A 15322-nucleotide genomic window follows, 5' to 3' on the forward strand; every position below is an offset into this window, starting at 1 on the left:
TAAGAAGATGGAAAAAATCACCTCAACAAAAAGAACAAGAGGCAGTACCGACTGCCAGGGACCTAATCAATACGGACATTAGTAAGATGTCAGAATGTAGAGTTCAGAATGATGATTTTAAAGATACTAGCTGGGCTTGAAAAAGCATGTAAGTTATTAGAGAAACCCTTTCTGGAGAAATAAAAGAACTAAAGTGTAACCAAGTCAAAATCAAAAAGGCTATTAATGAGGTGCAATCAAAACTGGAGGCTCTAACTGCTAGGATAAATGAGGCAGAAGAGAGAATTAGTGATATAGAAGACCAAATGATGTAAAATAAAGAAGCTGAGAAAAAGAGATAAACAACTACTGGATCGCTCTGTCAGGTTCAGCCTACTCACCTCCACTCCTGCCTCCACTCCGGCCTCCACTATGTCCATCAGGGTAACCCAGAAGTCCTACAAGATGTCCACCTCTGGCCCCCGGGCCTTCAGCAGCCGCTCCTACACGAGCGGGCCTTTTCCTGGGTGGGCGGCGGCAGCAGCAGCAGCTTCCAGGGTGGCCTGAGCAGCAGCATGAGTGTGGTCGGGGGCTACGGCGCCAGGGCCGGGGGCATGGGAGGCATTACGGGTGTCTCAGTGAACCAGAGCCTGCTGAGCCCCCTTAAGCTGGAGGTGGACCCCAACATCCAAGCTGTGCGCACCCAAGAGAAGGAGCAGATCAAGACCCTCAACAACAAATTTGCCTCCTTCATCGACAAGGTGAGGCACCTGGAGCAGCAGAACAAAATTCTGGAGACCAAGTGGAGCCTCCTACAACAGCAGAAAGCCAATTGGAGCAACATAGACAACATGTTCGAGAGCTACATCAGCAACCTCCGGTGGCAGCTGGACACCCTGGGCCAGGAGAAGCTGAAGCTGGAGGTGGAGCTTGGCAACATGCAGGGGCTGGTGGAGGACTTCAAGAATAAATATGAGGAGGAGATCAAAGAGCGTGCAGACATGGAGAATGAATTTGTCCTCATCAAGAAGGATGTGGACAAAGCTTACATGAACAAGGTAGAGCTGGAGTCCCGCCTGGAAGGGCTGACCGACGAGATCAGCTTCTTAAGGCAGCTGTATGAAGAGGAGATCCGTGAGCTGCAGTCTCAGATCTCGGACACGTCCGTGGTGCTCTCCATGGACAACAGCTGCTCCCTGGACCTGGACGGCATCATCGCCGAGGTCAAGGCCCAGTACGAGGACATCGTCAACCGCAGCCGGGCTGAGGCCAAGACCATGTACCAGATCAAGTACGAGGAGCTGCAGACACTGGCTGGGAACCACGGGGATGACCCCCGTCGCACGAAGACGGAGATTTCTGAGATGAACCGGAGCATCAGCCGACTCCAGGCTGAGATCGAGGCCCTCAAAAACCAGAGGGCTGCCCTGGAGACGGCGATCACCGATGCCAAGCAGCGCGGGGAGCTGGCCTTCAAGGACGCCAATGCCAAGGTGGCCGAGCTGGAGGCCGCCCTGCAGCGAGCCAAGCAGGACATGGCCTGGCAGCTGCGCGAGTACCAGGAGCTCATGAACGTCAAGCTGGCCCTGGACATCGAGATCACCACCTACCACAAGCTGCTGGAGGGCGAGGAGAGCCGGCTGGAGTCTGGGATGCAGAACATGAGTATCCATACTAAGACCACCAGTGGCTACTCAGGTGGCCTGAGCTCAGCCTACGGGGGCCTCACAAGCCCTGGCCTCAGCTATGGCCTGAGCTCCTTCCAGTCCAGCTTTGGCCCTGCTGGTTCCTTCAGCTGCAGCGGCTCTTCAAAGGCTGTGGTCGTGAAGAAGATCGAGACCCGTGACGGGAAGCTGGTGCCCGAGTCGTCTGATGTCCTGTCCAAGTGAACAACCACGGTGGTCCCTCTCAGCCTCCCCACTCTTGTGGCTGCCAGAGAGCCTTTGGGGGGAAAAGGAGCTGTGCCGGGGAGCGTCGGGAACAGGAGAGCCACCTAAGACCCAGCCCTAGTCCTCAGCCTGCCTTTGGGGGGAGTCTTTTGCCCTGGGTACCCCCTCTCATCCGTGCCGCCAACTAAAAGCCAACTCAAGTATCTTTTCCCAAATAAAGCCTCAGCTGACTCTGCCAAAAAAAAAAAAAAAAAAAAAAAAAAAACAACTACTGGATCACAAGGGCAGAATTCGAGAGATAAGCAATACCATAAGATGAAACAACATTAGAATGATTGGGATCCCAGAGGAAGAAGAAAGAGAGGGGCAGAAGGTATATTGGAGCAAATAATAGAAGAGAACTTCCCTAATATGGAGAAGGATACAGGCATCAAAATCCAGGAGGCACAGAGAACCCCTCTCAAAATCAATATAAGTAGGTCAATTCCCTGACGTCTAATACTAAAACTTACGAGTCTCAGAGGCAAAGATAAAATCCTGAAAGCAGCTCAGGAGAAGAAATCTGTAACCTACAATGGTAGAAATAGTAGATTGGCAACAGACCTATTCACAGAGACCTAGCAGGCCTGAACAGACTGGCATGATATATTCAGAGCACTAAATGAGAAAAATACGCAGCCAAGAATACTATATCCGGATAGGCTGTCATTGAAAATAGAAGGAGAGATAAAAACCTTCCAGGATAGGATCCAATAGTACATTAAAAGGATTATTCAACATGACCAAGTGGGATTTAACCCTGGGCTGCAAGGTTGGTTCAACATCTGCAAATCAATCAACGTGATACAATACATTAACAAAAGAAAGACAAGAATCATATGATCTTCTCAATAGATGCAGAAAAAGCATTTGAAAAAGTACAGTATCATTTCTTGATCAAAACTCTTCAGAGTATAGGGATAGAGGGTACACACCTCAATATCATAAAAGCCATCTATGAAAAACCCACAGCAACTATCATTCTCAATGGGGAAAAGCTGAGAGCTTTCCACCTAAGGTCAGGAACGTGGCAGAGATGTCCACTATCACCACTGCTATTCAACGTAGTATTAGAAGTCCTAGCCACAGCAATCAGACAACAAAAAGAAATCAAAGGCATCCAAATCGGCAAAGAGGAAGTGAAACTCTCACTCTTTACAGATGATATGATACTTTATGTGGAAAACCCAAAAGACTCCACCCCAAAACTGCTAGAACTCATACAGGGATTCAGTCAAGTAGCAGGCTATAAGATCAATGCACAGAAATCAGTGGCATTCCTATACACCAACAACAAGACAGAAGAGAGGGAAATTAAGGAGTCGATCCCATTTACAATTGCACCCAAAACATAAGATACGTAGGAATGAATCTAACCAAAGAAGCAAAGGATCTGTACTCAGAAAACTATAAAATACTCATGAAAGAAATTGAGGAAGACACAAAGAAATGGAAAAACGTTCCATGCTCATGGATTGGAAGAACAAATATTGTGAAGATGTCAATGCTACCTAGAGCTATCTACACATTCAATGCAATCCCTATAAAAATACCATCCACTTTTTTCAAAGAAATGGAACAAATAATCCTAAAGTTTGTATGGAACCAGGAAAGACCTCGAATAGCCAGAGGAATGTTAAAAAAGAAAAGCAAAGCTGGCGGCATCACAATTCCGGACGTCCAGCTCTATTACAAAACTGTCATCATCAAGACAGTATGGTACTGGCACAAAAACAGACACATAGATCAATGGAACAGAATAGAGAGCTCAGAAATGGATCCTCAACTCTATGGTCAACTAGTCTTCGACAAAGCAGGAAAGAATGTCTAATGGAGAAAAGATAGTCTCTTCAACAAATGGTGTTGGGAAAATTGGACAGCCACATGCAGAAGAATCAAACTGGACCATTTCCTTACACCACACACAAAAATAGACTCCAAATGGTTGAAAGACCTCAATGTGAGACAGGAGTCCATCAACATCCTAAAGGAGAACACAGGCAGCAACCTTTTCAACCTCAGCTGCAGCAACTTCTTCCTAGAAACATCGCCAAAGGCAAGGGAAGCAAGGGCAAAAATGAACTATTGGAACCTCATCAAGATAAAAAGCTTTTGCACAGCAAGGGAAACAGTTAACAAAACCAAAAGAGAACCGAGAAAATATTTGCAAATGACATATCAGATAAAGGGCTAGTATCCAAAATCTATAAAGAACTTATCAAACTCAACACCCAAAGAACAAATAATCCAATCAAGAAATGGGCAGAAGACATGAACAGACATTTTTCCAAAGACATCCAAATGGCCAACAGACACATGAAAAGTGCTCAACATCGCTCGGCATCAGGGAAATCCAAATCAAAACCTCAATGAGGTATCACCTCACACCAGTCAGAATGGCTAAAATTAACAAGTCAGGAAATGACAGATATTGGCGGGGATGCGGAGAAAGGGGCACCCTCCTACACTGTTGGTGGGAATGCAAGCTGGTGCAGCCACTCTGGAAAACAGTATGGAGATTCTTCAAAAAATTGAAAATAGAGCTACCATAGTATCCAGCAATTGCACTACTAGGTATTTACCCTAAAGATACAAATGTAGGGATCCGAAGGGGTACGTGCACCCCGATGTTTATAGCAGCAATGTCCACAATAGCCAAACTGTGGAAAGAGCCAAGATGTCCATCGACAGATGAATGGATAAAGAAGAGGTGGTATATATATACAATGGAATATTATGTAGCCATCAAAAAGAATGATATCTTGCCATTTGCAACGACGTGGATGGAACTGGAGGGTGTTATGCTGAGCAAAGTAAGTCAATCAGAGAAAGACATGTATCATATAACCTCACTGATATAAGGAATTCTTAATCTCAGGAAACAAACTGAGGGTTGCTTGAGTGGTGGGGGGTGGGAGGGTTGGGGTATCTGGGTGATAGACATTGGGGAGGGTATGTACTATGGTGAGTTCTGTGAAGTTTGCAAGACTGTTGAATCAGAGATCTCTACCTCTGAAGCAAATAATACATTATATGTTAAAAAAAAAGAAGAAGAAGAAGATAGCAGGAGGGGAAGAATGAAGGGGGGTAATCAGAGGGGGAAACGAACCATGAGTGACTATGGACTCTGAAAAACAAACTGAGGGTTCTAGAGGGGAGGGGGTGTGCAGATGGGTTAGCCTGGTGATGGATATTAAAAAGGGCACGTTCTGCATGGAGCACTGGGTGTTATATGCAAAGAATGAATCATGGAGCACTACATCAAAAACTAATGATATAATGTATGGTGATTAACATAACAAATAAAAAATGAAAAAAAAACCATATTGAGATACCACCTTACACCAGTTAGAATGGCAAAAATCGACAGGGAAAGAAACAACAAATGTTGGAGAGGTTGTGGAGAAAGGAGAACCCTCTTACACTGTTGGTGGGAATGCAAGTTGGTACAGCCACTTTGGAAAACAGTGTAGAGGTGCCTCAAAAAATTAAAAATAGAGCTACCCTATGAGCCAGCAATTGCACTTCTGGGTATTTACCCAAATGTATATATTTAATGTTGTAATCAAATATTAAGAGGGTTTGGGGGAGTGGAGAATTGATGAGCTGATTCTAAAATTTACATGAAAGAACAAGTGGCTATAAGAAAAATAAGATGGATGATTTATCCTGCCCCTGCTAGGGCTTGCGGTAGAACTCTGTATGCTAGATTAGTAACCGATGCCCTGTGTGTATTAGATTTGGCTGGGCTGTCTTCTGATAACAAACCCCCCCAATCTGATTGGCTTAAAAGCACAAGCTTTATTTTCCACCCATATTTCTCACTCTCCCACATATACACATCCACCTCAGGTTCCCAGGAGGGCACTGCCCAACACAGTCAACCTGAACCATACCTAGATTCTTAAAGTTTCTGTCCAAAAGTGGCACCTGTACTTCTGCTAACATTTCAGTGGTGGAATCAAGTCCAAGCCTGCCACGAATGTGTTAGGGAAGCATGATCCTTCTCTATGAGAGGAAGGGACAGCAAGGAAAAATAATTGTCATCCACAGTATAATAATTAAGATAGTGTGGTATTGACACTATCAATATAAACCAAGAGTTGGATAAATAGAATGGATAAGAGAGCACAGAACCACATCCACACCTACATGGGACTTACAGTACATCAGAGGTGACATGCAAATCATTCAGAAGATGGAATAGTTAACAAATGGAAAAGGACAGTGCTGGGACATGTTGCTCTCTATGGGATAAAACATGAAGTTAGATTCCTGGCACAAATCACACTTATTTAATTACAGATCAGGGTGAAATCAAATCTTTAAAACTTTAATATAAAATGTGGCTTACTTTAACAAGGAAGAATTTCTTTTTTTAATTTTTATTGTTATGTTAATCACCATACATTGCATCATTAGTTTTTGATGTAGTGTTCCATGATTCATTGTTTGTGCATAACACCCAGTGCTTCATGCAGAACGTGCCCTCTTTAATACCCATCACCAGGCTAACCCATCCCCCCACCCTCCTCCCCTCTAGAACCCTCAGTTTGTTTTTCAGAGTCCATCGTCTCTCATGGTTCGTCTCCCCCTCTGACTTACTCCCCTTCATTCTTCCTCTCCTGTTATCTTCTTTTTTTTCTTTTTTCTTAAAATATGTTGCGTTATTTGTTTCAGAAGTACAGATCTGTGATTCAAGAGTAACAAGGAAGAATTTCTTAAATAGGATACAAAACAGGATACAAAACTTGTCTTATACTATCTTAAAAGTTGTCAGAAATGACATATCAACCCATTAAAATCAAGAACTACTGGTTTATTAAAAGGCACTAGAGGGAAAAACAAGCCACACTCTGGAAAAAGGTAGCTGCAACAATTGATAAAAGAATTGTACACAGGTCATATAAGGAATGCCAAGAAATTGATATGAAAAAGATAAACATCCAAATCAGAGAATGGGTACAGGCAGGAGCAGCGCTCCACAAACAAAGAAAAATGAACGATTCAAAATCTCTTGAACAGAAAACCAATCTTACCAGAAATTATGAAAATGCCAATTCGGACCACAATGAAATGTCAAAATCAATAGATATATAAAAATGTGACAACACCAAGTCTCATGAAGGATGTGAAGCAAGGAAAAGCTAATATACTAATGAGAGCAGTATACCAATTCCAAAATATCATTTATTTAAGATATCCTGTGATTTTATTTTTTTAATTTAATTTTATTATGTTAGTCACCATACAGTACATCATTAGTTTTTGATGTGATGATTCACGATCCATTGTTTTCATATAACACCCAGTGCTCCATGCAGTACGTGCCCTCCTTAATACCCATTACTGGGCTAACACATCCCCCCCCCCTCTAAAACCCTCAGTTTGTTTCTCAGAGTCCATAGTCTCTCGTGGTTCATCTCTCCCTCCGATTTCCCCCACTTCATTTTTCTCTTCCTTCTTCTAATGTCCTCCATGCTATTCCTTATGTTCCACAAATAAGTGAAACCACATGATAATTGACTTTCTCTGCTTGACTTATTTCACTTAGCATAATCTCCTCCAGTCCCATCCATGTTGATGTGAAAGTTGGGTATTCATCCTTTCTGATGGCTGAGTAATATTCCATTGCATATATGGACCACATCTTCTTTATCTATTAATCTCTTGAAGGGCATCTCAACTCTTTCCATAGTTTGGCTAATTTGGACATTGCTGATATGAATATTGGGGTGCATATGGCCCTTCTTTTGACTATATCTGTGTCTTTGGGGTAAATACCCAATAGTGCAATTGCTGGGTCATAGGGTAGCTCTCTTTTTTAATTTTTGAGGCACCTCCACACTGTTTTCCAAAGTGGCTGTACCAACTTGCATTCCCACCAACAGTGTAAGAGCGTTCCCCTTTCTCCACAACCTTTCCAACATTTGTTGTTTCTTGCCTTGTCAATTTTTGCCATTCTAACTGGTATAAGGTGGTATCTCACTGTGGTTTTGATTTGAATTTCCCTGATGGCTAATGATGATGAATATTTTTTCATGTGTCTGTTAGCCATTTGTGTGTCTTCTTCAGAGAAGTGTCTTTTCATGTCTTCTGCCCATTTTTGACTTGATTATTTGTTTCTTGAGTTTTGAGTTTGAGAAGTTCTTTATAGATCTTAGAAATCAGCACTTTGTCTGTAGTGTCATTTGCAAATATCTTCTCCCATTCTGTGGGTTGCCCCTTTGTTTTGTTGACTGTTTCCTTTGCTGTGCAGAAGCTTTTTATCTTGATGAAGTCCCAAAAGTTCATTTTTGCTTTTGCTTCACTAGCCTTTGGAGATGTATCTTGAAAGAAGTTGCTATGGCCGATGTCAAAGACGTTATTGCCTATGTTCTCCTGTAGGATTTTGATGGATTCCTGTCTCACATTGAGGTATTTCATCCATTTTGAGTTTATCTTTGTGTATGGTGTTAGAGAATGGTCGAGTTTCATTCTTCTGCATGTGGCTGTCCAATTTTCCCAACACCATTTATTGAAGGGACTGTCTTTTTTCCATTGCATATTTTTTCCTGCTTTGTCAAAGATTATTTGAACATAGAGTTGAGGATCCATATCTGGGCTCTCTATTCTGTTCCATTGGTCTATAGGATATCCTGTGATTTTAAATACCACTCAAAAAAATCACACCTGGGCGCCTGGGTGGCTCATATGGTTAAGCATCTGCCTTCGGTGCGGGTCATGATCCCAGGGTCCTCGGATCAAGTCCCGTATCGGGCTCCCTGCTCAGCGGGGAGCCTGCTTCTCCCTCTGCCTCTCTCTTTTTCTCTTATGAATGAATAAATAAAATCTTTAAAAAAAAAGATCACACCTACACAGTGATTTTCATCACTTGTAATTTTTATGTAATAAGTATTGGAAGATACATTGTAGACTTAGAAGGATTTGGGGGTATATCACTCTTCCTTTGTACATACAAAAATGAAGAAAATAAATTTGTTAATGAATTTCTAAATACTTTTCACATCACAGTATAAGTGATGGAATCACTTTTGACTCAGAGTTGTCTATTCCTGTGTTTTTCCATGAAGCACAGGCAAGACATCTCCACTCAACCCTCTCTGCATTTCTGATCCACAGAATCTGTGCATGTAGGAAATGGTTCTCTTGTATGTCAACTACATTTGGGGGGTTTGTTACATAGTAGTACATAACCAGAATGTCCCTCATTCACAAAGGACTTTGGAATGCTTGCACAAACCTTCTAGACCTTCTAGATCTTTCTGTGTCCATGGGTGTTCACACCAATGACCATTACTGTACTCTAGTTTCCCAGTTCCTGGACCTCCTCACCCACAGGGATGTCCTCATCTAAGCCACCTCAGCTGCCTGCTTTGAGTTACAAAAAGGCAGGGTCTTGAGGATTTTAATGGCCACTTGTGAAGATTTGGGATAAGGGACAAATGATGGCCTCATCTTATCCCCCAGCCAGAGCTCCCACCTGGGGTTTCAACAGGCAGGACACTGAGCAGAGCTGCAGGTCACAAAGTCACCATGCCAACCCTCCTGTCCATCATAAGGGACATCACAGGGAATTCTGCCTCTGTGGGGCAGGGGAAGGTAGTGGGATCATTGCCCCAGAGCCAGCCACTTACCTGTTCTGCGCAAAGGGCAGGTACTAGGTGGAGACTCGCAGAGCACCTTAGGGAAAGGACTGGAGGGAATAAGGCCCCAGGGCACAGGGGCTTGAGGGGAGACAGTGGATGAAGCAGAGGCCTGTGGTGACTGGGCATGGCCAGCACTAATCTCACCCCTGCCCCAGCAGAGAGTGGGGCCTCAGGGGCAGCTAAGAAAATAGGGAGCAGCAGCATCTGGGTCCCAGGCCCTGCACTCTCCCTGCTCCTGCTTCTGCTCCTGCTGCTGCCACCTCCACTGCTGAGTACAGGGAGCTTCCTGCACCGCCTCCCAGCTTGGAGAGATTTCCACCATGGCACCATGCACCACAGGAGCAAAGCACAGAAGCTGGGCACCTGCGAGGGTGCCTTTAACCTCTTCTTCCTCTTAGACACGTGAGCAGCTTTCCCACCCTGGCCCTGGGTGTTCCTCAGGACATGTCCCTCAGTGCATGAAGTGGCTCAAGGGGATCCCAGCCTCTGGGAAAGGAGAGGTGGAGACAGTCTTACCCACACCCAAGATAAAACCCACTTTTCCTGAGGCAGAAGGAATGCCCCAAGAATTTGTTCCTTGGGACTTTTCCTTTTGGAAAGGAAAAAAGGCCACTATAGGGTTTCTAGGTGGCTCTCAGTCCCTCCTCTGACATGGCCAGGATCTGTGACCTTCATGCCCTTTAAAACAGCTGGAGGGGCAGGTGATTGCTAGAAGCTCCTTCTCAGCAGTTATTAGAAGCTCGCTGGGTTTCAGTTTCTGTCTGTGCTATTTTTTTGCTTCTGTTGCTTTTCACCCCATGTGGATTCTATTTTTACTGGGTGCCAGAGAGATTGCCCTATTGCTTCTGTTGGGCATTAGAACTCGTAGGGCTTAGAACTTTGCTTTCCTCCCAAGGCTTTTGCTTCTTTCTTCAACCACTTGGAGACCACATTCCAGATTGTGTGCACTTCCAGAACAGCTAGGTCTGACGAGGTATTGTCTTGGGAAGCTGGGCTGTGCGTTAGGCACTCTGTGGCCATCAGAGAAGGAAAGGGGGTGGATCTTCATGCTTGGAAAGACTGGAGACATTGCCTTGTTTCCATTTCCAACTTGTCTGTTGGGTAGACCCATTCAATAATAATAATAGTATGACTGTCAATAATGTCATCGTTGAAGTACATTTTGGTTTCCAAAGGACTTCCGCTGCTCTTCCATCATCCTCAAAACCATCCTGGGGTGTAGAGTAGGAAAGGCATTTTGCATTTGCAATCTCCTGGAAAGGGGACAGGATCCAGAGGTTGGATAAGTAGCCCCAAGACTGGTAGGTGAGTCCAAAGGCCCCCTCATCTGCCATCCTGTTACAGTGCCCTTAATCATGCCCCTAGTCTCTGCTTTTAAGTCCGGTATGGGCACAACCCAGCCCTGGGATGCATTGGGAAGGGTTCTGGGTATAGGTGGGGCCTGTGAAATAATGTTAATTAATATTAATTAAGCAATTTCTACATGCCTGTGATGTACTGAACTAAGCCTCCCAAAGCTTAGGGAAGTGGATACTATTTCTGAAACTGAGGCTGGGAGGGATTACTGATTTGTTCAATGTCAATTGAGTCAGTTTGCTGCACAACATTAGATAGTGGAGGATGCTCCCTTTCCTCTCTTCTGAGAAGGGTGTGCAGTTGAGGGACAAGAAAGGTGCCAGAGAAATGGCTTCCTCAACAAAGACGTCCCCATTTCTTGTCCCTTTCATAGCCCTGCTCTTTCCCCCTTCAGCTTTTAAATGCTGGGAGGTGGGACTGTTCTCTCTGATCACAGCTGGCTGCAGCTATATGTTGAAGTGAAGGGTATGGACCTCACCCTGCAGGCTGGGAGGGCAAGGCGGGAAGGGGAGCAATCAAATCCCCTGTACCTTCACTCATGCTCCAGGATCAAGGCTACTCCACAGGCCCCCCAACCCTTATTCTGACATGCTATTCCAGCTAGGCAGAACTGAATCCTGCTGGCTGCACAGATGGGAGGAGGAGCTGAGGGTGTCCATGAAAGAGCCCTTACACACCCCTTTCCCAGCCCTGGGCCATCAGTGAGGTGTAGGGCTAAAGCCTGCCTGTGGCTAGGCAGGCAAGGCTTGTCTGAAACCACAGCAAACTCCTCAGCTCCAGGGAAATAACACCATCTCCCTGGGACCTGTGCACATCTAGTCTGGTTGAAGAAGGCCTTATATACTGCCTTTGAGGGCCAGCTTGATGAGAAATTCCTGGAGGGTGAGGACATACTCCCTCCAGCACTTCTTCCTGCTGCTCTCAGGGGAAGGGGAGTAATGACCACTGACGGTCAGCCCCAGTTTTGCAGTCAGTCAGACTGCAGTCACCAGTCATGTTCCCCCTGGACAACTTGCTTCACCTCTCTATGCTTCAGTGTCCCCCTCTGTATGATGGGGATCTTCATACCCAACTCGCCAGGTTGTTTTGAGGATGAAGGGGAGTTTGTAGACAATATGCCCAGCACAGTGTCAGATGGAATTGTGGAAGATGAGTATAAAATGCTGCCAGGGAAGGCAGAGTCAGGCATGCTGGGGCTGGGGACTCCCTGGCACTGCAGGAGCCCCTGACCCAGCCCTGACTCCCTGGCTCAGCTCTCTTCCGATGTGCCCTTTGGGGTGGCAGGATACAGGTCAAATGCCTCTGCTGGTGACACTCCCAAGGTTCTCTGGGGCCTTTCATCTATGTGATGAGCAGTCCTATTCATTCATTCATTCATTCATTCATTCATTCCCTTAACAGTTCATCCACTCACAAATAATATCTGAGCAACTGCTACACAACAGTCACTATTTGGGTGTGGAGGTAAGGCAGCAAACAAAACTGGACAAAATCCCTGTCCTGGAGTTTCCATGACAAAGAGGAAATAAATAAAAGAGGAGAGGAAGTAGTATATTAGATGGGATAAGCACCAGGGAAAATCAGGGCAGGAGGATGGGAAGTGTTGAGGGAGGGGCCTTTCTGATGAGGTGGTCAGGGAAGACAGGGCTGACAGACTAGAAGGTTGGGGGGGGGGGATGAGAGGGTGTTTTTGAGCAGAGGGAGCATGTGACCAGATCTTGGTCTGAAAGGATCACAATTGAGGGACGAAAGGGCAGAACCTGCAGGGAAACCAGTGCAGGGGCTGGTGCAGGGATCCAGGGAGATGATGGTGGTGTGGACCTCTGTGGACCTCTGGGGTAGGGGTGGAGGTGCTGAGTGGCCAGACTCTGGATCTATCTTGAGGAATCCAGACAGGTTGGATGGGGGAGCCCAGGTGTGGCCATAGACTGGGAACAAGGGGAAAGCGGAAAGCAGCTCCATCACTGAGCCTTCCTCTCCACTGTGGGTAAATGTTATCTATTTCACCGATGAGGAAAAAAGGCCACTCAGGGCCAGGAATGACCCCCTAAAGCCCTCAGATGGGAAGACATGGAGCAGGAATTGAAACCCTGGAATGTCTTCCTCCAAAGCCCACTCCAAAGACTCCAAGGCTGGGTGCGTCCCTGAGAATCCCTGTGGTGGTCTTGGAGGCAAACCACAGTCTGTCACCTGCAATAAGGTCTTGAGTGGTTCGCTTCCACCTTATTCATTAGATTCATTAAGTTGAATTGGGTGAAAATTAGTGAGCCCTGCCATTGCTCCAGGATTGACTCCCTTTGAGGGCCAGGGAACTCCAGGTTGAGGGAGTGGCCTGAGTGTGAGACCCTCAGATGATCCCAGAGTGTGAGGAAGGAGCAGGGTAGAGGAGGAGGAAGAAGGAAGGGGCTGGCCAATGGTGGGCCCTTGGGCCAATCTGAGTGATGTGTGTTATACCTCAAGGGCATCTGGGGGATTCACTGAAAGAAACATTTTTATCAGAGGAGAGATGGATCAGATCTGTGTTCTTGAAAGAACCCCTGATATTCCTTGGGGAGTAGATAGGAAGGGGGGAAGGATGGCATCATGAGTGGAATTAAAGGGGGAAATCCTAGGAGTTCCTGAAAGCCTGAGAGGCTGGGAAAAAAACAAATGGGAAACCAGATCAGGTGTGCCCAATGAAAAAAGAGGGAGACAGACCCCACCAAATTTCCTACATATGTGGCACAGTTGGAATAGGAGGGGCTGGTATAGACAAGAGAGACAGAGCTTTGGATCCATCATGCCAGCAACATGGGCATGTCACTGTGAGTGCACTGTGGATGACAGGTCTCACAGCTGCTTTTCCTAATGTTAAAAGATAAACTGAGGCACTTTGTAATTTTTAAGAATTAAAGTATACATGGATTTACATCAAGTCACACCAAACTTAAGTTGTTAGGAACACTGCATTGGCAGGATTCAGTGCTGAGATTTATATAGAGAGGATGTAAAAGAAAAACAAAGAAATTATTTGATTATAGTTTAAGTAGTTACCTTACTTGGGAAAAGCCTACTTAGCTGTTTTTTATTGGTTTTCTTATATAGGCTACCAACAAGGCATTAGGACCACCTTAGTCTAATGACCTTTTTCTATAGATACTTTGGAGTGGCATATTATTCTACCTTTCATTCATTTACGTTTTTTGAAAATTCCCCAGAAAATTTCAGTCTAGAAGTTGAGTTAGTGGTTTGTTCCATCCCACTGAAGTCCCTTATTCTTGAGAATAGGTCAGTTCAGTTAAACAGTGGTATCTCATCTAAGGAGGTGGTGCTACAGATGGGTCCCAAAGTTAGACCTATACCATGTGAGCAATCAGATATTTAATAAGATGCATTTTAATGAAAACAAAATAAAAGTTAATGGTTAGAGCAGACAAAAATCGGGTTCTGAGTCCAGAAATCGGTCAATTGAGAAGAAGTACAGACATAGGGCTCCTAAATGTGAGCTCAAAGCACCTTGTGTAGTTTGAATGTTCCTGGTGGTGTCAATGGGTGTTCAAATTATTGTTCTGAGTGGCCTACCCAGCAACACACACAAATCTTTTCTCTGCATGAGCCATTGTGTTGATTTCTATGAAGTTTATATCAAGTTATCCAGCTCAGTTTGCAGGGCTTTGGGGAAAAAGCAGTTTTTGATTTTAGGGATTCCAAAGCAGGAGGGTAGGAGAAAATTGAAAGCATTAGTTTAGAGAACTGTAGACAGATATTGGAGGAAAACAGAAGAATTTAGGATCCATTACATTTTACATGTAGATAGAAACACCTCAAAGACAATGAACAGGTCTAGCTAGAATCTGATATCCATGAGGGTTGTGTTGTAGTTTTTACTGAAACATAATCTTCATCTCTACCATTATCCCAATTTCTAGCAAAAATAATCTCAGTAAGACTAATTTGTTTGCAAAATCACTCTAGTCTCATTAAACGGGGCTTAATTATTTCCATAAGTACAGGAAGAATAATGATTTTATGTATAATCTCAGATATGATATACCAGTTAAAGCTTTGATGATATCTAAGAGGACTTATTGTCTCCATTAAGGACCACCTGGGTTTTTTAAACCTGGTAATAAGGAATCTTTGATTAGATTTTGTCATTGTTTTTTGTGGTTTTGTGATTAGATTATTTATTTTTTTATTATTATGTTATGTTAATCACCATACATTACATCATTAGTTTTTGATGTAGTGTTCCATGATTTTTTGCGTATAACACCCAGTGCTCCATGCAGAATGTGCCCTCCTTAATACCCATCACCAGACTAACCCATCCCGCCACTCCCCTCCCCTCTAGAACCCTCAGTTTGTTTTTCAGAGTCCATAGTCTCTCATGGTTCATCTCCCCCTCCGATTCCCCCCCTTCATTCTTCC

The 15322-nt window shown here is 44.6% G+C and overlaps 1 protein-coding gene and 1 pseudogene across 1 annotated transcript in view; both read left to right on the forward strand.

Moving 5' to 3' along the window:
- Window positions 1–411: 411 nt before the first annotated feature.
- LOC112830770 (keratin, type II cytoskeletal 8 pseudogene) lies at window positions 412–2108 on the forward strand (annotated as a pseudogene).
- Window positions 2109–9510: 7402 nt separating this feature from the next.
- Window positions 9511–15322, forward strand: part of LOC141370290 (anthrax toxin receptor-like) — a 25313-nt gene continuing 19501 nt past the window's right edge. Inside the window, exon 1 of the mRNA XM_073878670.1 lies at window positions 9511–9958. Coding sequence (XP_073734771.1) covers window positions 9681–9958 — 278 coding nt within the window. The 5' untranslated portion in view covers window positions 9511–9680. The remainder of the gene's footprint in view (window positions 9959–15322) is intronic.

This window comes from Callorhinus ursinus, unplaced genomic scaffold, assembly GCF_003265705.2.
Source record: "Callorhinus ursinus isolate GAN/ISIS: 27379988/994484 unplaced genomic scaffold, GSC_fseal_2.0 scaffold31, whole genome shotgun sequence".
Lineage (NCBI taxonomy): Eukaryota > Metazoa > Chordata > Mammalia > Carnivora > Otariidae > Callorhinus > Callorhinus ursinus.